General features: G+C 36.8%; 1 protein-coding gene across 1 annotated transcript; it reads left to right on the top strand.

Annotated features, from left to right (window-relative positions):
• On the top strand, positions 1–23,207 carry LOC135466607 (VPS35 endosomal protein-sorting factor-like). The gene is made up of 26 exons (XM_064744187.1): positions 1–14; positions 1,383–1,473; positions 2,228–2,431; positions 2,825–2,975; positions 3,314–3,387; positions 3,743–3,871; positions 4,620–4,704; positions 5,051–5,128; positions 5,702–5,846; positions 6,070–6,163; positions 6,480–6,557; positions 6,911–7,080; positions 7,721–7,832; positions 8,483–8,599; positions 11,158–11,211; positions 11,501–11,644; positions 12,671–12,756; positions 13,175–13,258; positions 13,546–13,708; positions 14,316–14,393; positions 14,653–14,767; positions 15,660–15,799; positions 17,979–18,144; positions 20,271–20,389; positions 20,654–20,800; positions 21,559–23,207. The coding sequence occupies exons 1-26, from the start codon at positions 1–3 to the stop codon at positions 21,655–21,657; spliced, it is 2,937 nt and encodes a 978-aa protein (XP_064600257.1). The 3' UTR covers positions 21,658–23,207.
• Positions 23,208–23,572: the final 365 nt, after the last annotated feature.

Below are 23,572 nucleotides of genomic sequence, written 5' to 3'. Positions count from 1 at the left end.
ATGGCGACAGAGTGGTAGGACTTTAATTATGTTTTGCTGAAATTATCTTTTGGGGAAAATTTTGCAAGTGTGCATGCTTGTTTTTGTTTGATAAATGCCTGAAAAAAGCGTTTGCTGATATGTTTGAGTTGGAGTAGTGTGGCATTGTAACAATGTATTTATGTCAAAATGTTATTTGTTAAGGGGGTGTGATTTTTGAAATCTAAATGAAGGGAGGTAACTTGGATGAGTTTAGCATTGACATTAAATTGCAGACTTATTTATGTTTTGGTGTTTTTCGAATTTTTCTGTTCGAAATTTCTTACTTGTCATGTAGAACACGTTTAAGGTCATCCTGCCAAGCGGCTACGTCTAAAATTGTGTAATTCTATATCTGATGCTATCTTTGGCCCTCTATTACATGGCACAACAACCAACCCGGCTGTGCAAATATTAAGCAAACAAGCCAGAATGCTTTAACAGTGTAATTCAACAACATTAAATATACTTTCTCCATATTGTATATTTCTGACATTCATTTAGTTAATCAACCAATAAGGTAACATCAGAATGTTAAATAAGAAGGGAGATCATTTAGACAATTGAATTAGAACAATGTGACCATTGCTTTCATATCTGACATGTCTGAAAAAAAGATAACTTAGCTGGTCAGGATAAGAGAATGTACACATCTCCCGTGTGGCAATTGCTGTCAAATCAAAAATGGAGTGTTTTGTCTGGTGAAGGATAAGGATTGATGTGCTGTGTGTATTTTAAATTTGCTTAGTAGAATAGGAATATTTTGCTCTAAGCTGGAAAGTCACTTTTATCATTTTAATATGCCATATACAAGATTTTGTTTCTGTGTAACATTGGCATGGGATAACATTCATCGATAATTTGCCTTCACAATGGTGTAGCTAATGCAGTGTAGATGTGTCAATACTTTAAAAGGGCCACAAGGATTGTTTTGATTTTTCTTACATCTCATGTTATGTCGGCCAAATTTGGCCATAGGGCCTTGTCAAAGGCTCTTAATTTGTTTGTCCATGTCATTTCATCAGTTTACCAAACATCTCCAGAGCAATTTTATGTATCTTTTTAAAATTTGGTGAACTTTGTTTATTTCCTCTCCAATAGGAAATCTATTTTTAATTGAATGAATGTTGTCTGACAACATTTTCTGGCCCTTTGACCACCTTTCGTGTGGTCAGAATTCATATTTTGCTTGCTATCATTATATCAAAACATACTACTTTATTTATTTATTTGATTGGTGTTTTGTGCCGTACTCAGGAATTTTTCACTTATATGACAGCAGCCAGCATTGGAAAGTTATACTGTATAGCACTCATTTCATGTTCACATTTGTTATAGTACACCAAATGGTAATTATTTTTCAGGATTGCAAGACCACGTCAGTATGAGGCGGATCTACTCAAGAAGCATTTACTCTCAGAACCAACCAGCAGTCACCCCCTGAAGGCTATCACAGTTAGTGTGTCAACAAGTGACCATTTTCATATGCCACATCTTATTTATGACCTACTTTTGAATCGAGTTGTGTTACTGCAGTCGCAAGCTATACTTGGGAATGAAATATTCTCAAAATTACTTGTAAAAGTATAGCAGTTGTCTCCTGTGGTCTGTGTGGTATATGTTGAGAAGTCTCACATGCCTACAGCAAATGTACCACCATGACATCACATGGTCACGGTGGCTCAAGCAGTGCAGCAGATTTTCTGATGTTTGATCAACAAATTCTAACAATTTTCTTCCACTTTCTACGTTTTAAAAGATCAGAATTGATTTAGGGGACATCAATCCATCTCTGTAGTTTGGAACGCCCAGCGCTGGGGTTGTAGAATCTCGTATGCTGTATGGGTTTATGGTACAATGATGTACAATTATTTTTAGGAGAAAGGAAAAAACTAAACATAGATAAATGTTTGTACTTGAGCAACATAATAGTCAGGCAATCGTGATCTTTCACTTGATTTGTTGTAAAGCCAATAGTATAAAATATGATAAAAGTGTGCATACATGTAGGTTTACATGTATGCTTTTGAATAAATGATGTGTTATAGTCCTACATGTACATTTACAAAATACTTTGTATTGTTGAAGTCAATACTTATTACATCTTTTAATTATAAGGCAGTTTCAGTTTTTCAAGAAAGAAACACCAGGGAAGACATATACTCTTCCCAGGAAACACAGAAAGGCCTACTTTTGATTTGTTGAATAGATTACAGAGGTTAAGAAGGTGGAGCGTCGTGGCACACCAGTTCATGGAACCCCTGTCAATCAAGGCATGTCTATCAGCAGTGGACTGGACCCCCTTAGTATGGCTGATCCCCTGAGTGCTTCCCTTGAAGGAACAGACCCACTGTCTGTTATTGCTGCAAAACAAGACACATTGCCAACGAAATCAAGGAGCTTCAGCAAACTGGTATATGCAGCTAACTGTTTCTTTTTTTGTCTTCACTGGTTCAATAATACATGAGAATGTCTACCAGCGAATCCTGCAGATGGTCGTGGGTTTCTGCTGTGCTCTGCCCGGTTTCCTCCCACCATAATGCTGGCCCCCATCGTATAAGTGAAATATCCTTGAGGATGGCATTTAACACCAATCGAATAAATAAATAAATTACAGGTTTAATGTGAAACACACAATGTATCTTTTATGTTTATTTTATTGGCATTATGTTTACTGTGCTTCATTCTGTTTATTGTGTGCACATTAAGTTAGTATGTAGGGTATTACTGCAGACCTGGCATTGTAATGAGGTGAACATTCAGCAAAATGTGAGAAATGAGCTGTCTGTTTACATTCACTTTTCAGTCAGATGATGGCATGTTTGATGCTACACCAGATATGGACAGTACATTTGAACCATGGGCAGCCAAAAAATCAGGAATCTTAAGCAAGTACACTACATCTGAGAAACTGTCCATCACTACCAGTTTTCTCTCTGCTTCTGACAAGGAAAGAGGTTTGTAAATGAGAGGTTGCTTTTCTTGTATACCATAATATACAATATATTGTAGAATATGACAACTATGATAGACTTGACAATAACAATAACATGAAAATGTTCCTCCACAAAATGAGGGAGGTATTTACTTTTCCATTGTGCTGATATCCTTAACCAAGTTAGCAGCACTTTTATACATGTACATGTTATTCCAGATCTTCTAAGTATCGTTATAACAACCTTGTCTTGTCAGTCTGTTTAACAGCAGCAAAGGCTATATTTTCCTAAACTGAACATTTGGAATTGAAGATCTTGGAATTGGTGTTAAATTTGATTGTGTAGTGATTTTGTTGTAGTTGTCATCAAGACCCAAGCAACTGTTTCTGACAAAGTTAAAAACAGACTGGAACAGCTGGATGACTTTGAGGAGGTATAAATTTATTGCTACAGAAACAATTTGTTTCTTTTGAAATTGATGGTTTGTGGGTAAAATTTTTTTTCATATGCCGAGTAGTTGAGAATATACACATGTTGTACATGTGCTTACTGATGGTACAGGAATCTCTTCCTTTTCTAATGCTCGCTGACTTTCAGAGGATTGTATAGTTTACATATATTTCTGTTTCTGGAGAGATCAACTTTAGTGTAAAGATTTATATGTGCTTGTAGGTGATTCACAGACATTAAATTTAAATGATATTCATAAGGCAGGTTATACCTTGTGATCTGCTGAAAATATTTTGACATACACACATAAGTAAAAACATTGTTTGTTTTATGGTCAGGGTTCTGTGAAGGAGATGTTGAACCTAAGTCAGCAGGACTATGTGAACAGAATTGATGAACTTAACCAGGCTCTCATCCAGGCCTGGGATTTGGATCAGAGAGTTAAATCTCTGAAAATTGCTATCCAGGTAAGCTGGGATTCTCTTTAGTTACACGTCATTTTGTAAGTATACCTTAAAGATACACTCTTACATAATTTGAAATACACTATGAGATTTAGCTCAATTTTTATAACATTTTAAACTGTAATAAATGATTTTTGTCTTTAGAATAGTCCCAACGAAGTACTTTGTTCAGGTAATTATGAGTGATCCAACGTGTCAGAGCATATTGTTTGAAAGATCATACTCTAGTTTCATTATGCAGTGTCTTAATTATGTGGTTCCTTGGCTGTAATTATATGATGTCATGTGATGTTGCAACTTTCAGTGGGGGTTGTGGGGATGGTGGGGGATTAACTTGGGTATCTATGAGCCTTGCTTTGCGTTAATTTAAAGCACCTATTTGTACTTTGTGACACTTAAATTCATTTTAAATGAACTAGAATGGTTCATGTTATTTTCCTGTTTTGAACACTTTTTTTTTTAAGCATGTGTTTTTACCAGCTTTTGTTAACATGCACAAATTTTGACCCTGTTATGTCCAAAAGGATGTCTCACTGCTTTTTAACCTTGTATTTTAAAACACACAAGCAAAACTCTTCTTTTGATTAGATGCCAACATGCAATCCTAACAGATGAGCATTTCTCTGCTTTGCACACAACCAAAATCTGCTGAATACTGAACATATAAGAAGGGGAAATCTTTTAACATCAGTGGTACCTGTATGTAGTAATCCATTAGTGGTTTAAGATAATATGTTTTTTATTTTGGCAGTGTTCAAAGCTGCTAGCTGATACTTCAGTTCTTCAATTTTATCCCAGTAAGTTTGTTCTGGTGACAGACATCCTGGATACTTTTGGTGAGTTAAGAAAACATTTCATTTGTCAGATGTTTTTTATGTACAAAATGGTTCAATTAAATTAAGCCTGATAGCACAAGGAAACATTTACACCTAAATCAATCAGTGAGTAGTAAATGTGTTAGAAAACATAAAATTCGGATATATTTTGGATGAGAAAGGCATGCACTTCAGGTTGATTTTGTGTGGTACATTTGTTGTGTTCATATTCTGCTAGTGGTAGTAAATATGTGACTTGGATAAACTGATCTATTTGACATTCCAAACTTGGCAAAGTGGCTGTGCTGATGTTCTTTTTTTTGTCCTGTTGATACGTGTTAATTTATTGCTGTACTTTTGTTGACAGGTAGACTTGTGTTTAGTAGGTTAAAGGACAAAGCTCAGTATATACCTAAAGGTAGTGGTGTACCAGTCAAACTGCCAGGTGAGTTGAGGGGTAATGAAGAGTGCATACAGCTAGACTATAACATTCACAGGCATTGTATACATACATGAACTGTAACCAATGTGCTCATTAGTCCCTTACTATAGATTTACTCCTTGTCTGTCAGTGCCTCATGAAGCAGTTTTATAGACTCTTCAGAATGGTTCAGGGTATGGAATGGAAGCATTGTACATATTTACCCCATGACTTAACATGACTTCATTGAGACTAGTTGCAGACTATTTTTGAGTTTTGAGCCCATTTACAACAAAATGATGTTTGTTTTTGTTTTGCTGTGAACTTACATGTACATTTAGTTATTATCCTGTGACTCCTGTATCGAAAAGTAATACTTCCAGACTGCTTGTTGTAATTATTAGAATACCAGGTCTGTTCTTTAATATCATCTGCTGTACCAAGGCGGAGTATAAAGTATTATACCTGTAATTGCCTTAAGTACTGAAATGTCTTGGTAGGCAGACACTTAAAATTGAAAATTGTTTTACGTGTATTGTAATTTTTACAGTTTGTTAGAAGTACATCATCTCACTGGATTCTCTGTTTACTGTACAGAGAATTTCACACCAGATCAGGTACCAGAATCTGCCAAAGAAACATGTCGTAACTGGTTCTTTAAGATTGCCTCTATCCGAGAGCTGATCCCCAGACTGTATGTAGAAGCTGCATTGCTGAAGTGCTATAACTTCCTTAACACAGGGTAAGGTTAGATTATTGTGTGAAATTGTGGTCAAAGTTTTATCTTGAGATGTGTTAGGTATAAGGAACACAAATGGAGGTTTGCAACAGTTTTGGTGTTGAAAGTTTACCATGTGAAAATAAAGACAACAAATTGAACTATTTATGACTTCAAAATATACATGATTGCCTTAGGTAGTACATAACCTTTCAAGGATATGTATATATTATGTATCATATTTCAGTGAATACTCTGATGCTCTTCTGCGTCTGTCGAACATGACAGCAGGGATTGGAGATCCACTGGTGGCAGTCTACGCTCGATGCTATCTCTGTAGGGTATGTGCTTTTATTTCCAGGTGTGGGGTTTGGATTTCAAAGTAGATCTTTCTTCCCCTGCATGACCCTATTTCCCAGTTCATGGATTTGTAATGTAATTGTGGAAGTTGCTTGGTACAGTTGTATTATGACACATTTTGCTCAGATTGTGTGGCATGTGTTTAGGGAGGTGTATTACATTTGTTCATGATACTGTTAGATTAGCTGAGTGGTTCTGTAGAAAAATAGCATATTGTTATGTACTGGAATTAAGTGAAATGTTAGTTATATATTATTCAGCTTTGTAAACAGAATGTGATGTGGTCTGTGTTTGCAGGTGGGGATTATTGTAGCTCCAAAGTTCCAGAATCATTTGATGATTTGTTTCAATGATTTCCTAGCTACGTACTCTCAGGTAGGTCAAGCACTACTTGAGCCTTTAGCCAGATTTCTCTCTGTCAAATGACAAATTGTCAGTGTACATGTACATTTAGTAACAAATGTTGATTTAAATGTTTTTGTCAAATCACACTGCCATGAAACACAATCTAATAAAAATTTCTGAATTTCTAATTCATTGTATACATTTGTTGAGCTGTAGAAATTCAAGGTAGACATGGAGTACAAAATGTTGATATGCATACTCTGTTCAAAGCAGAATTGTTAACAACTGTTTAATATGTAGTCAAAAATATTACACTCAATGTGATATTGCTTTTTGTATGCTGCAAATAAAATAAGTCTGGTGATAATTAATTTTATTTCCAGCTTCAGAGTGACAGTGTACAGAATAGCCTGGCTGTTCAGAAGTTAGAATTGCCCAAATACTTGACGCTCTTCTCGCCAGCCTTAGACTGGATATTACAATGTATAGCTCACAAGGCCTCTGAGAAAACTCTGCTAGATGTCCTGGAGAAATGTAAGACACAGTGTAATAGGTAAGAGAAAATAACACATTTACTTCAAATAAGCTTCCTCAGCTCCCAGATTTCATGGAGCTATGGCGATAGTAGGCAGTCGACAATGTTCATGTGGTCTTTTGCGCAGTCTTACATTTTTTCGAGGCCACTTATCTTCACTAACATGGCATTTAAGTCTGTACTTCACACATGGGACGTAATCCAGGAACTTACCAAAGATCGGTGGTTTATCCCAGGTACTCCGGTTTCTACCAGATATAAAACAGCCTTTTTATAAGTGAAAATTCTCAAAAAACTAGTACATGTATCAACCAGTCTAGCGTAATTCTTTGACCTTTTCACGTGTTTGCAAGGTTTTTATTCAAGCACATTTTGAAGTTATTACAGTATACTGTGCAGACTGGTAAAATTATACTTTTTAAGCCTTGAATTTCACCCATCCAACCTGTGTATTTGTATTTTCAAAATCAAATTTAGATGGTGCATAAAGCACAGTGAAAGTTGTCCTTTCACATGCAAAAAGCTTGATGAATTAGGTTAGTCTGCTTTTCCTACCAAATATCATTGTTGTGGGCCATTTTTCAGAATATAGACAAACACCTTGGCATTTAATATATCCTGCTTTCATTGTTATTTCAAGATTACGTTTTTAATTCAGTGCCCTTCTGTTGAACTCCATCATGTCGGCATTCCAGCCAGAGTATATTGCCAACCGCGCCCTTCAGTTTACTGAGCTTATCAAGGAATGTGAGGAAACAGGCTTTCCAAAGGTATGTGAATGAAAGACACACCTTGAGCCAGGATCAAACATTGAGTGCTATCAGTTGGGCGCTACTTAGATCTTCAAACATATTAAACGAATCCAGAATCGACGCTGATTGGCAGACAGTGGAGATAGGATTTCTTGCTTTAAAGCTTACAACTTTGATCACAGCGGAATAAATCTGAAAACCATACCTAAACTTCATCTTACGTTGGACATAGCCCAGACTTGCCTATCTCTCACACCAGCCAAGGAGAAACGATTTTGTATCTCGTTAAAGTTTTGTGTACAACATTAAACACCATGCAAAAATTAAATGAGATGGAAGGTATTATGAAAATGTTTTCCTGTTAAAATTGGTTGTGATTGTTTTAGTAAAAACAAGATGATGATGTCATACCAAGCAGATTCACTTTTACTTGGGTGTGGCTCTTGTATTACAGCCACACCATTCACTTTGTTCTAATGGCTTGTCACATGCGTATTTTGGCTCCTGAAAAGCCACAACCACTTCAGTGGAATCCCGATGTAAGGACCCAAACTAATTTGTGACGCATTTCTGGTTTATGTGTCAAAGTGGAATGTGTCTATACAAATGCATTATTCAGTTGTTATCAGGCTGCAAGGATTAACCCAGTATTACTTCTGTATTCCCAGCATTTGTTGTATCGTACCCTGGGTTTGTGTTTGGTAATGGCGGATCCTCCCTCTGACCAGAGGCTGGGTGTGCTGAATGATGTCTGGAAAGTCGTGATGAAACTCAAGCAACCAGCGGTAAGGCCTCTAAAAGTAGCTATCGTTGATTAACTGTTCATGCATCAACACTTTCAGATCAGAGAGAGACAGACATTTTTGGCAAAACATATTTTAATCATTCAAATATAGTTATTAAGGCCTGTGACGCATGCTTTTTAAAAAAATTTTATATACTTTTTTAGCTGGTTAATGATTTACAGCTTTTCACCTAAAGGGAACATGAAGTCAGCCATTAATGCTGAATTAATTAATAAAGGAGAACTCCAGAAATGTTCTCAAAATATTAAAAAAATTCTACACCTCTTATCAACAAAATAAATAGCAAATGATCATCAGTACCTAGCCACCCATTTGGTGACGCCATTTTGCCATGTCTTTGCTGTCGAGAGTGAAGTCACATAACCTAGGAGCTCTCCCATACCATCAGTATTAGACAATATGCCAATATACAAACAGAAATGCCTGATACCCAACCAAAGAGTATCAGTCCCATTTACAAAGGGCTGATTCTTTTAGCCTGGCGCTTGGTCTTTGTGATCTTTGTGGGCACGAGCGTTGTGTTTTCGCAGTCCTGCTTGTTCTCGTCTTTGACCTGCATTAGGTCTAGCTGGCTCTACCAACATTAGGAAGTTTACGGACTATAGCAGGACCTTCTGATTTATAGGAGACTTTTTCATGCAGATTTCGAGACAATATTTTCGTAATGAATCTGACTTTGCTAAGGAAAAATAATGCAACACCACAACATGTTTCTTCAAGCAATGACATTTTTTTTGCCTTCTCACCCCTGACAAGATATGACAGTATCCTGTCCAACATGTACACATTGTGATGCGGGCAACCTTTCTCAGTTCCCTGTCCATAAATGTGTGGCCCAAAATGCATCAGTTAAACACTTAAACTAACCACAAAATCTGATTTATTGCATTTATCCACTGTAAGAAACAACGCTGACAATCGAGAGCTAATAGGTCTTTTGACATGAAAACCAATTATTATATGACGCTTTCAGCACTAGTGATTGGCCAAATTCATAAGGCTTCTTCAACTTGGCTACTCTATGTGAATTGTCCATCAGTGCCATAACCCCAATGCTGAACTTTTATCTTCTTGGCTTCAAAAACTTTATAGAATTTTTTGCATATGTGATGGCAGGGTTATTGTCCACAGCAAAACCACAAAATATAGGGCTTGGTTTTATGGTTTATTGTATAAGCACAAACAAAATGAACACAGAGCAACAAGACAGTGACTGGCTGCAAAGATATGAAAACAGAATGTATCCATTAATGTAGAAATATCACGTGTGGCTCAGCATCAATACTTGCTGTCCCCCATGACATGCATGACTGAAGTCAGAATAGCACACATTATTCAATTATATGCATTGACAGATCAAGTTTAGTTCACTAAACAAACATTAATGGTAATAAGTACACAAGAACATGTATTACACAACACTTGTTCAGTAGTACTCGTGTTGTGGTCAGCAATCAAACTTTCATTACACATATCACAATAAATGTACTCTACCTTAAACTACATGTGACTATCGTTAGAAATGCTCTGTAAAATTTTCATTCAATAGTGTTTCTGATACATCAAATCTGTTTCCCGTATAAGGACAATGCATGTTATGTTCAATTTGTTTTCCCTATACAATCATACAATCAACTAAAAAGAGCAATGACAGACACCTGTTTAATTGACCAAAATGGTTAAGTACTAGAAAAACAGACATGTTCTGAACGACTATTTCAATGTTGCAATGGGATCGGCATTTTCGGCCAATCCTCTACAGGACTTTGCAAACAAATTTGACTTATGAGCATCACACGTACATCTCGATAGCATCAACTATTTAATGTGATAAAAAATATAATAGTGACATACCAGGTGGTGGCAGGGACAAACCAAAATATGCCTACTGGATTGTCTGTGTCGCTGGATCTCTCACAACTGCATCCACAAAAACCACAATATAATAGTGACATATCAGGTGGTGACAAGGACAAACCAAAATGTGCCTACTGGATTGTTTGTGTCGCTGGATCTCTCACAACTGCATCCACAAAAACCACATCCACTTCAGCACAACCAAAAAAGGCTAACCAAATGTCAGACAGCTCCCGACAGTGTCTCTCTGCAGTTGCGTAATAGGACATTGCAGGGCCCTCACAGTGCATTTAATTCAGATGGTGCTACAGGATTACCCATCACACACTGTGTCTTATATCCTTTTTTCTATGTATATATGGTGGCAGGCTTTATGTTCACTAAGTAACAACTTTTAGGTTGTTGGGTTGAAGCCACATTGCGGAATCTGATGCCATGAAGAAACTTGATAACTTTCCAGTATATACATGTGTCTTGTGCCAAGTGAGCAAGTGTTGGATTTAAAAATGCAGCCTCACTAGTCAAAAGATATTGATCACCACAACAACATTTTGTACAACTCCACACTATGTATATTCATTTCACTTACATAAAATTTCATTGAGAAGAAGAAATTAAACAAGCAGTTTGTTATAATATATAAAGATGTTGATGGAAAAAATCACTTCCTTCTTTTTCAGGATTACATTAGCTGTGCAGAAGTTTGGATTGAATATGTTGTGAAACATTTTGGGGTAAGGGTTCTTCTCACTCTACAGATATTTTTGCTAGATCAACAATTAGTTTTCATAACCCAATTTATTTTCATCTGTAGACTTTTTCTTCTTCATTGTTAATTCTTCATCTTTGTTGTTAATTACTGTTAGAAGATAGCCAATTATGAACAGTGAAGGAGAACTTTCTAAATCAGCCTGCATGTTGAATACTTGTATTTATTGATGTTAAATGAAAAGGCTGATGTCCTCTAACACTTGATAAAGTAGATATGTGTAAATTTTTTGTCTGTATGTTTGTTGACTGTAGAAACGAGAGGTGAACACCATACTGGCTGATGTCATCAAACACATGATGCCTGATAGAGCCTTTGAAGAGTTTTACCCCCAACTTCATTCCATTGTCAGCAAGATACTAGTCCATATCCATGACTTCTCCTTGCTGTTCTCACTGGTAAGCTAGGTACTAGTCATCACTCTTACATGTACCCCTTGTATAGTGATAAACTGAAGGCATATGTGGGATGGGAATAGTAGGCAAGGAATAAGGCATGAAGAAGTCATTTCTTGCATAGTGACAATATGTTAATATTCAGTCAGTTACATGAACAACTGACTCAGGCAGCTGCTATCATGCATTCCAGGGTAATTTATAAGGGTTTGGAGGTAAACATTTGGGTGACAAGTAAAATATGTCATTGTGTTTCCTTGGCCATATCATTATCTGCTTGTATGTGTTTCAGATTAATTATGCTTCCTCATGAAAAGAGGGATATGTAGTGATCTCTTTTTCTGTGAGTGTATGTCTAATATGTGCCTTTATCTTGAAAACTGCACTTAGGAGGATCATGAAATGCTCATGTTACAAAGAGTATGCGCTCAGCCCTCAAGCTGAATTGGAAAACTAACTTGATTCGCGCTTAAGTTTTGCATATTTAATGATTTATGTAATTCTCATTGGTCCTTAACAGCTGTATATTTACATATTTTTAATTCTTATAAAATTTTACATTTTAGAGTAAAAGAAAAGAGAACACAAGATTAAATGTAGAAATGTATCAAAAGAGTATCCTGTACAAAGTTTAGGAAGTGTACTTTTGTGATTTTGGCGAACTGAGATATTGTAGTTCAAGTAAAAAAAAACAGCTAGACAAAACTATCCTGCAAAAAATAAGATATAAAAACTTTTAAATTAGCTTCTTGCCATGCTCTGTCTTGAAACAGGAGGGCTCTACATCTTCTTCTGTGGTTCCATGCAGCAGATTCTCTGTAATTTGCTCCTGTCTGGGAAACACATCTGTGATCATGAAATGACACCTTTCTTGTGGCCTATCAAAGGTTTAAAACTGTACATACTGTATGATTATTAACAGCTAACTCAAGGGGATTCATACTCACAATGTTTTATTGTGTCTCAGCTTGCTTTTCTTAGTATTAATATTTTGTGACTTTCAGTACACAATGGTGTTTGCTATTTCAGGATAAATTTTTACCATTTGTGGACATGTTTCAAAAAGAATCTGTGAAAGTTGATGTGTGTAAATCTATTATGGAATCATTTGTAAAGTAAGTTACTTTTTTTACTTTTCATACATTTTATGAACCAAAAGGTGGTGCAATCTACACAGGATTTAATCAGAATGCTTACTTGAGAATTGTTATACCAGCTCAACACCTGAAGCCATGGAAAAAGTAATGATGGCTGATCAACATAGATAAAACTGTGTGTGTTTGTATGCTGGCTGTTATGAAGTAAGAAGAAGTATTGGGAAGATGTGTTTTATGGGATGATATGGGAAAGTGGTGATGTCAGTGACAGGATCGGGTTAAAGGCCTTGTTTATCCTTTCTTGTGGTCTTAAGTAGGCTTCGTCGTCATATGACTGAAAAATTGTTGAGAACGACGTTAAACCCCAAGCACTCACTCACTCACTCACTTAAGTAGGCTTTGTTTCTTACTTTGATTGTTTTGAATTGTCTTTCAGATATCAGCTAGAACTGGCAACCAATGATCCAGTTGTGATAAATGCATTAATGTACATCTGCAAAACAATGCATGATTCTGTCAAGTAAGTAATTATGTAAACAACTTGGTAAATATATATATACATAGTTTAAATAGAAGTTTAAATAAAGCTGTTTTTATTTGGTTGTTTTGGATTTTTTTTTTAATGAGACATGACTGTCCCTTTCATCAGTGTACTATCTGACAAGAATACCAAATGAAGAGATAAGATTTTTTTTTAGAGAATTGATGAGCTTGTATAGAGTTCTTTTTAAAATTTCAAAATTTGAATTCAACAAAGTATACTTTTTTTTGAAACTTTTAATTTTCCAATTTGTCTTTTCTTGCCAGTGCTTTAACGCTTGATGATGAAAGGCGTCAAATCAGTAACCTCATCAGTGGGTTTGTCAGAAAGGTTTCATTTGGCCGTGACTTTGAACAGCAGTTGAGTTTCTATGTTGAAGCTCGTTCCTCGTTTACAAATCTGGACTCGGTGTTGGTGCAGCTCATTCAGGTGAGAGAAGTGAACAGCATGATATGCGTCATTGTATGGCATCATTATACAAATACTGGTTCAGCATCATACAGTTATGATGTTACGGATATGATGGACATACATGTATGTATGAAATCTCTTCATTTCTGTTGTTTCAGTCTGTACATGACGTCTCTAAAGTTTTTTTACTTAGATCTAAATGGGTGTTTTAGTAGAATAAATATGAACTTATATATCTAACTGTCATTTATGTTAAATATAAACAAAGTGACATATATCTTTTGATGACACTTATTGTTTACAAGTAGACCTTGTTTCTGGCCAGCATTGTAAAGTGTAATACATGTGTACATAATATATACACCAGCACTGGAAAGTAGTGGAAAGAAAGAAAGGGAAACAGGCTTTACCTGTGAAAAAATTACTTTGGAAGGACAAGTACTAAGAGGCCTGGCAGACTTTCAGCAGGTGTAAGATAATTCTCTATGAGATGGATTTTAATTTATTTGGCTGCTAAAGCATTGACTTCATCAGAGTTCTTCATTCAGTCACATAATCATTTATCATTGGTGCATTGAAATATCACCCCTGTTCTTATCTGCCTGTATGTGATTATATATTTCAGAATGTGAATAATCTTTCAATGGAGACGAGGCAGATTGTCAGAGGAAACCACTCCAGAAAAACAGCATCTTTTGTGAGGGTGAGTTAATAGCATTGTGTTCTGTTAAATCTACAAGTGCAGTCTTAAATCTGACATATATTTATTTGTTTATTTGATTGGTGTTTAACTCTGTGCTCAAGATTATTTTCTCTTAGATGATGGCAGTTAGAAATCTGACAGATAGTATGTATGTGAACACTTTATGTGCAATGATAGGGGTATTTAATAATTAAAATATTAGTATGACAATAATCTGTGACTGTATGTATTTTTTGAATCATGTCTTGCTGTATCACAGGCCTGTGCTGCATACTGTTTCATCACGATCCCATCACTTCATGGGCTATTCAGCCGGCTACAGCTATATTTGGTGTCTGGACAGACAGCCTTACTCAACCAGTGCTTGTCTCAGGGTAGGATTGTAGCTTATATTATACCCAATGTTACAATAAATGCTAAGACTGGTATCTTAAAGAACTCTACATGTGTGGAACTCATGTTTTACATACATGCAAAGAACAGTAACACAAAGGGGATGTTCCACCATTGATTCCATGCATATGCATTAATTACTGTAAATTGCAAAATTCCTTTCCATATTATCCATGTTATGATAAATGTTTTAAGTACTTAATGTATTATAATGATTTGAAGTTATGCATTCATGAGTCTCCAACAGGTGAGCTGTTTGCTAGCCTTTGCTAATTTATGCCAACTGTGTCACCTGTCACCTGTGTAGGGGTGGATGTGTGTGGGTATTGTGTGTGGTGTAATTTCTTGAGCAAGATATCTAAAAAACTAATTAAGGCTATTCAAACTTTGTTCCTTAGTACTGTTGTGATGATCTAATTAATTTCTGAGTAATTGTTATAAACATAGCTTGAAGTTTTTAAAATTTCCAAATGTTTTACTGATTTTGGACTAGCAATTTCCCTTGGGTGTGGGTCCTATTCTGTGAGCCAGTCTACACTACCGAGCAGCTTATTTGTTGGTGTGTTTCTTGACATTTGTCTTAACCTCAAATGGAGTGGTCCCTTTTCCGCCCACCATGCTGGTTGCCCCTGTATAAGTGAAATATTCTTGAGTATGGTGTAAAACAACAATCAAATAAATAAATAAATAAACAAATGGAGTGGGGGCATTCTTATGTAAACTCCTAATGCAGCATCTAATCGAAAACTGGAGGCATTGGAAAATCTAGAAGGGTCTAAGAATTGCATAAAGATACAGCCTGGCATTTGGTTTTGGAAGGATTCTGACACAATGTGTGGTGCCTCATGTCAGGCTGCTTTTTTTTTTTTTGAGGTGATGCATTCTTCAAGGCTGCCATATCGTTATTGCCTGACGTGCCCCGAACCCTGGATGTGGATGGAAAGATTAAAAACACTGAGCCTCTGATGGTGGATTATATCTTGAACTTCCTCTCCACTTTGCTAGTTATCCCAGTAAGTGGAGTCTCCATGTATATAATATATACATATGTATATATATATATAACAGTTAAGACTCTTTACAATGACCAGATTTGTTTCTGCAGAAATAGAGATCGAGAAGAGTGATGATAGGTTCCTAGTTTTCTTTGGTTTGTTTTATCATGACTTGACAAACTATGAAGTGAACAGTAGCTGCAGAAAAAAACCCTATCTTGAAACCACTTCCATTGTCATCCCTCTTAACAACTATCTCAACCACATGGCTTCCACTGAAACCCACTGTAGTTAATTGGTATTGTGAATAGTTGAAACTTTATGAATCGTTGCTGATATTATATTTTAACATGTTCAATTGTTATCTACCATATTACTCCACTGTGCAAAGTTGGAACCATAACAGTTCAAAGTTTTAACCATAACAGTTCAGATATTTTCTTGAGAAAACATGAAAAAATGCGTGAATTTCAAGTATTATATCTCAAGAGGTTATCAGCTGGCTTGGACTGTGACCCACTTACATTAAACCTGAATGTAAAATACAAATCTGTAAGGAGCACTTATTTTCCTTCCTACATAAGATGTAAGATACAAAACTGTGTGGAGCACTTGTTTTCCTCCCTACATAAGATGTAAGATACAAAACTGTAAGGAGCACTTGTTTTCCTCCCTACATAAGATGTAAGATACAAAACTGTAAGGAGCACTTGTTTTCCTCCCTACATAAGATGTAAGATACAAAACTGTAAGGAGCACATGTTTTCCTCCCTACATAAGATGTAAGATACAAAACTGTATGGAGCAATTGTTTTCCTCCCTACATAAGATGTAAGATACAAAACTGTATGGAGCACATGTTTTCCTCCCTACATAAGATGTAAGATACAAAACTGTGTGGAGCACATGTTTTCCTCTCTACATAAGATGTAAGATACAAAACTGTAAGGAGCACTTGTTTTCCTCCCTACATAAGATGTAAGATACAAAACTGTATGGAGCACTTGTTTTCCTCCCTACATAAGATGTAAGATACAAAACTGTATGGAGCAATTGTTTTCCTCCCTACATAAGATGTAAGATACAAAACTGTATGGAGCACATGTTTTCCTCCCTACATAAGATGTAAGATACAAAACTGTGTGGAGCACATGTTTTCCTCTCTACATAAGATGTAAGATACAAAACTGTAAGGAGCACTTGTTTTCCTCCCTACATAAGATGTAAGATACAAAACTGTATGGAGCACTTGTTTTCCTCCCTACATAAGATGTAAGATACAAAACTATATGGAGCACATGTTTTCCTCCCTACATAAGATGTAATATACAAAACTGTATGGAGCAGTTGTTTTCCTCCCTACATGAGATGTAAGATACAAAACTGTATGGAGCAATTGTTTTCCTCCCTACATAAGATGTAAGATACAAAACTGTAAGGAGCACATGTTTTCCTCCCTACATAAGATGTAAGATACAAAACTGTAAGGAGCACATGTTTTCCTCCCTACATAAGATGTAAGATACAAAACTGTATGGAGCAATTGTTTTCCTCCCTACATAAGATGTAATATACATAACTGTATGGAGCAGTTGTTTTCCTCCGCACATAAAAGACCTAGAATTAGACAGATAATTAAGACTAACAGACTAACAGAGATAGCACTACAATTATCAGTGACAAGTGTTTATGAATCTGAAGCCAGAGTCAAAGTAGACAGATTTTTTCACTGGTGCAGGCGTATTTTGTGAATTTTTGAAAATCTGCCTAGTGTCTCTGCACCAGCAACAGCACATTTCGCAGGCAGTCTTGTCTGCCCCAAAATTCGCTTGTATCAAACAGGTCATATATTGTTAAATATCTGCGAAGAAATGTGCCAGCAATTTCACTCTGTCTGCTTAGTGTGTCTGCTGCAGCGAATTTCGCCAATCGAGAAGGTCGAGCTAACCAATCAAACTGTGAAATGGACTGTGAAATTTTGTTTGTGTCACATGATTTACTAGATCACATGACATAACCTACTGACCATGATTAATGGAAAAATCTGCCTAATAGTGTGTCTGCAACCATGCTGCGAATATTGTCAGCATATTTGACAGCCGATTATGTTCATCCGTACAAGCAAAGAAATTCACCCGTTGTGTCCCCAGATTTTGTATGGTCATTTTCATGATGGCCTGTTAACTTGGTTTTTCAGGATAACCCAGAAGCTGGTGTGTTGTACCTTATGAGGGGTTTGTTGAACGTTCTACAGAATTACCAATGGGAAGCAAACAGCGATGCCAAGGTGATTATCTACACCCGCTGTGTGGCCATGCTATCTGCCATGTGTCAGGATCAACTGCCTTACCATGTGGACAAAGGTAATGGAGAACTCCCTTATGTACAGGATTGGCAGTTTGTGGTTCACAACCTACATGTAACATTAAAATATTCTCAAATGGCTTGGTGTGTGGCCATGCTGTCTGCTATGTTTCAGGATCAACTGCCTTACCATGTGGACAAAGGTAATGAACTGCCTTATGTACAGGATTGGCAGTTTGTGGTTCACAACCTACATGTAACATTAAAATATTCTCAAATGGCTTGGTGTGTGGCCATGCTGTCTGCTATGTTTCAGGATCAACTGCCTTACCATGTGGACAAAGGTAATGAACTGCCTTATGTACAGGATTGGCAGTTTGTGGTTCACAACCTACATGTAACATTAAAATATTCTCAAATGGCTTGGTGTGTGGCCATGCTGTCTGCTATGTTTCAGGATCAACTGCCTTACCATGTGGACAAAGGTAATGAACTGCCTTATGTACAGGATTGGCAGTTTGTGGTTCACAACCTACATGTAACATTAAAATATTCTCAAATGGCTTGGTGTGTGGCCATGCTGTCTGCTATGTTTCAGGATCAACTGCCTTACCATGTGGACAAAGGTAATGAACTGCCTTATGTACAGGATTGGCAGTTTGTGGTTCACAACCTACATGTAACATTAAAATATTCTCAAATGGCTTGGTGTGTGGCCATGCTGTCTGCCATGTGTCAGGATGAGCTGCCTTAACTTGTATGGGATTGGCAGTTTGTGGTTCACAACCTAGATGTAGCATTAAAATATTCTCAAATGGTGCGGTGTGTGGCAATGCTGTCTGCCATGTGTCAGGATGAGCTGCCTTACCTTGTACGGGATTGGCAGTTTGTGGTTCACAACCTAGATGTAGCATTAAAATATTCTCAAATGGTGCAGTGTGTGGCAATGCTGTCTGCCATGTGTCAGGATGAGCTGCCTTACCTTGTACAGGATTGGCAGTTTGTGGTTCACAACCTAGATGTAGCATTAAAATATTCTCAAATGGTGCTGTGTGTGGCAATGCTGTCTGCCATGTGTCAGGATGAGCTGCCTTAACTTGTACGGGATTGGCAGTTTGTGATTCACAACCTACATGTACCATTAAAATATTCTCAAATGGTGCAGTGTGTGGACATGCTGTCTGCCATGTGTCAGGATGAGCTGCCTTACCTTGTACAGGATTGGCAGTTTGTGATTCACAACCTACATGTAGCATTAAAATATTCTCAAATGGCGCAGTGTGTGGACATGCTGTCTGCCATGTGTCAGGATGAGCTGCCTTAACTTGTACAGGATTGGCAGTTTGTGATTCACAACCTACATGTAGCATTAAAATATTCTCAAATGGCCCGCTGTGTGTGGCAATGCTGTCTGCCATGTGTCAGAATGAGCTGCCTTACCTTGTACGGGATTGGCAGTTTGTGGTTCACAACCTACATGTACCATTAAAATATTCTCAAATGGCCCGCTGTGTGTGGCAATGCTGTCTGCCATGTGTCAGGATGAGCTGCCTTACCTTGTACGGGATTGGCAGTTTGTGATTCACAACCTACATGTAGCATTAAAATATTCTCAAATGGCCCGCTGTGTGTGGCAATGCTGTCTGCCATGTGTCAGGATGAGCTGCCTTACCTTGTACGGGATTGGCAGTTTGTGATTCACAACCTACATGTAGCATCAAAATATTCTCAAATGGCGCAGTGTGTGGCAATGCTGTCTGCCATGTGTCAGGATGAGCTGCCTTACCTTGTACAGGATTGGCAGTTTGTGGTTCAGTGCCTACATGTAGCATTAAAATATTGACATCTACTTGCGTTAGCTGTAATAAAGTTCATATATTATTGCACACTGTTACTCATGGATGTGAGTTCAAGTCTAGCTCATGCTGGACTCCTCACAGGTCCTTGTGGTCGTACTTGGGAAGGTCTGCCAGCAATCTGTCGTGGTTTCCCTCCGGGCTCTGTTCAGTTTCCTTCCAGCATAACGCTGACAGCTGTCATACGCGTGAACTATTCTTGAGTATGATGTAAATCATCAATCAAATAAACCAATCAATCAGTGTAACATAACTGTACCCTTGTGATAGAGCAGAAAGTTGAATTTGTTCATCAGTCAGTCAGTTCAGTGACGGTGATTCTGTTGCAGTGGACTCTAATGATGCCTTATACGGTGGGGACCCTAAATTCATAGCAGAAGTGAACAGCATCAGCTCAACTCTATTGGACGAGATTCTCTCCCATCTCAAGATGCTCAGTGCTCCTAATGTAAGTGAGATGTCAGTACTATTTTCATATCCTCCATAAAGGTGTCTTTTTAATTTACAGTCCAATTTACCATTATTCATTGATAAATTTGGTCTTCACTCTATAGACGAATTTGAATGTCTGTTTGCTGAGTCATTTGTACTTCAGTTTTAACAATCACAAAGTATTAATTTTCAGATTAATTATATTCTACATACATAGGTAGAAATTACCATTTGTGTAGAGTGGTATTGATATACAAGTACATATATATCTTTATTGTAGTTACAGAAAAGGCAGGGATCTCTAGCTCTGGAGCTTTTTAACACAGTGATTGCTCACGGAGATCTAACCCAGGAAAAAGTGTTCACTCTAGCTTCCAACCTCTGGGGACTGGCTCAGAAAAACGGACAGGCAGATGTGAAGCAAGTTGTAAGTCAATCAAATTGCTGTTCATTACACATTGTCATTATATGGTTATATTGCCAAAATGGCATCAAGTCATAATCACTCAATTCATTACACACAACCAGTGCATAAACAAAAACAAAACATTGGCATGTGTAATGTATGTCTTATGCCTAGCATCGGCGCCTAATAACATTTAAAGCAAAGTTAATGTAAATGTTAAGGCTGGTATCTTAAAAGTACTGCCTGTATTTAGCTGTGGTTGTGCACACATGTAAACAGGACAACATAAGGGTGATGTTCCACTGTTGATGCTCTGTGTGCTTTGTTATTTATTTCCCTAAATTACAAAATTCACAACTTAAACTCTTTTTGTGTTAAGCGTTAACTTAAATGTTTGGGTGGTCTCTCAGAAGCACTGCTTGTGCATGGAATTAATACTGAGTTCAGGTATGCATACATCTGAAGCACAATAACATGAGGGAGCTGTTCCATCACTGATGCCCTTTGTGTGTGTTAATTACTGTTTTAATTTATAAACTTTCTGACCTCACATCTTGTTTCTATATTATAATCCTTGTTAAAATAAATATACTTTAATATGTATTGAGCTGATGTTTTGCATCCATGTACCCTGCACGGAAGCTCTTTATTAGCCTTCTTACCAAATCTAAGTTGATATTCTTGGTCTCATGTTATCTGCATCTGTCTAAAAGAAGTTATGGTTATCATATTAACAGTTTATCAAGCAAACAACTGTGAAGAATGCTTGTTGATTTCAGGTGAGAACACTGGATTATGTTAAACGCCGTTCTAACAGCAACAGCGGAAAGCCATTCTCTGACCTAGCCAGTAAAATGCAGTTAGAGACTAGGGCATAGCTGCAGTTTGTCATCAGTGGTGACATGCGTTTGTTTGTCTTCAACATGTTTTGTCAGTTTGCATGGTTCACATTTCATGATGTATTGATATGTTCAAGAATCGATTTACATAAGTAAATAAGTGCATCTACTGCAAATACAGTGGTATAGAAATATTTCTCATATGAAGAACTCCCATGTCATGTCATTCATACACATATGTTCTTATTTCAGGAAGTTTGCCTTTTATTTTGTGAAGGTACACATGAAGGTCTGCTAGCAAACTGTGGATGGTCATGGGTTTCCTACCGCCATAATGCTGGCTGCCATCTTATAAGTGAAATATTGTTGAGTATGGCATAGAAAATAATTAAAGAAATAAATAAACATTATACTATTATGGTTTCTCTGGAATATTTTTTGCATGATATGATGTACAAAGTCTGCCACCAGTATCAGAGGAATGTATCTGTGTCACTGAAGTAATTATTACGAAATTGAAGGACAACAGTTTTAACTTGTGTTTTGCGAGGAAAAAAAAGGCATACTGAAAAGTGTACTTTTAAGTGTACACAGGCTTTAACTTAATAATGATACATTTCAGTGTGAGTAAAATACACAAAGTACTGGTATATGAAATCTAACTTCCCTTGGGTGTAACAAAAGCTTTATTGTAAACATTTTGTAAGTACTTGTATCTTTGTACATCTTTTTTCTCACTGACTTGTGCCTTATGACTGATAATAATTACATGTACTAGCAGGATGTTGGGATTCATACTTGAAAGCTCTTGATTGTTTGTGAATGGTGTACATTTATGCAGGAAAGCTGTCAAACTTTGAACCAATTCATGCTGGATACATTTGTCAGTTGCTTGGTGAAATGCAATTATTTTGCATGTTGATGCTTCTGTGGCCAGCTCTCCAGTGCAACACAATGACCCAGGAGCTTCCCTGTGTGAATATTCTTGAGCATGACATAAAACACCCAGCAAATATATAAATAAATCTTCCAGTATCCCACGGGGTTTTCCCCTACCCTCTCCATCAATAAACTTATTGACTTTTTTACCTGTAACTTTATCAATTATTGAGATAATCAACAAATTAAAAAAAAAAAAAGTACAGTACAGTGCATTTTATGTTATGTTCAGTACTTTTCACAGATGTGTGAATGTTTTGGTATTTTATGTGTTGTTATATGTAACATTAGGAGATGACAGTGCAAGTAAAGCTGATCGGTGTTTGGATATTATTATTACTGGTCACATCCCATAGTCTGATATATACATGTAAATATACAAAGTGTTAATTGTACATAATGAAATACATATATTTGTATAAAACAAACTAATGTACACAAAGTAATATTAAGCATTACTACATGTTTAGAAAGTGTTGGTATGTATCTCACCTAGAATGGACTATAATGTAAGCCTATTACTACTGGCCTGTCTAATCTATTGCCATCAGGCATACATGTATCCAGTCAATACCTTTTGACATGTGTATAACTTATCATCACTATTGTAACAGAAGAGTGTGAAATGAAATAAAAACACATTGAAAACTTCACTGCATATAGTTATAGTCAGATAAATCTTGTGTTCTTTGTGATATGTCTCATGCCAAAAGTGGTTGCGTTAGCTTGTCATCTAGTGTGAGTTGATATGTTAGCTAAATTGCATTTGTTGAAATCTGCTGAAAGATCTACTCTGTGCTAATACTGGGATTTGACACCCCCATCCTCACATCCCCATGCAGAACTGTATTTCCTCTAGCTACTTCTAGTATAGGCTCAAACTAAGCATTGGGCACCTGTTACATAGTGTACTCACTACAATCCATGAGTGCCTGCTGCTACTTGCTACAGTAAACAAATGAACCACCAATGAGCTGGCCATGGTCAGTAGTGGTTAAGCTTGGCATAGATCAAC

This window comes from Liolophura sinensis, chromosome 1, assembly GCF_032854445.1.
Source record: "Liolophura sinensis isolate JHLJ2023 chromosome 1, CUHK_Ljap_v2, whole genome shotgun sequence".
Taxonomy (NCBI): Eukaryota; Metazoa; Mollusca; class Polyplacophora; order Chitonida; family Chitonidae; genus Liolophura; species Liolophura sinensis.
This window is presented reverse-complemented; position numbering and strand designations above follow the sequence as displayed.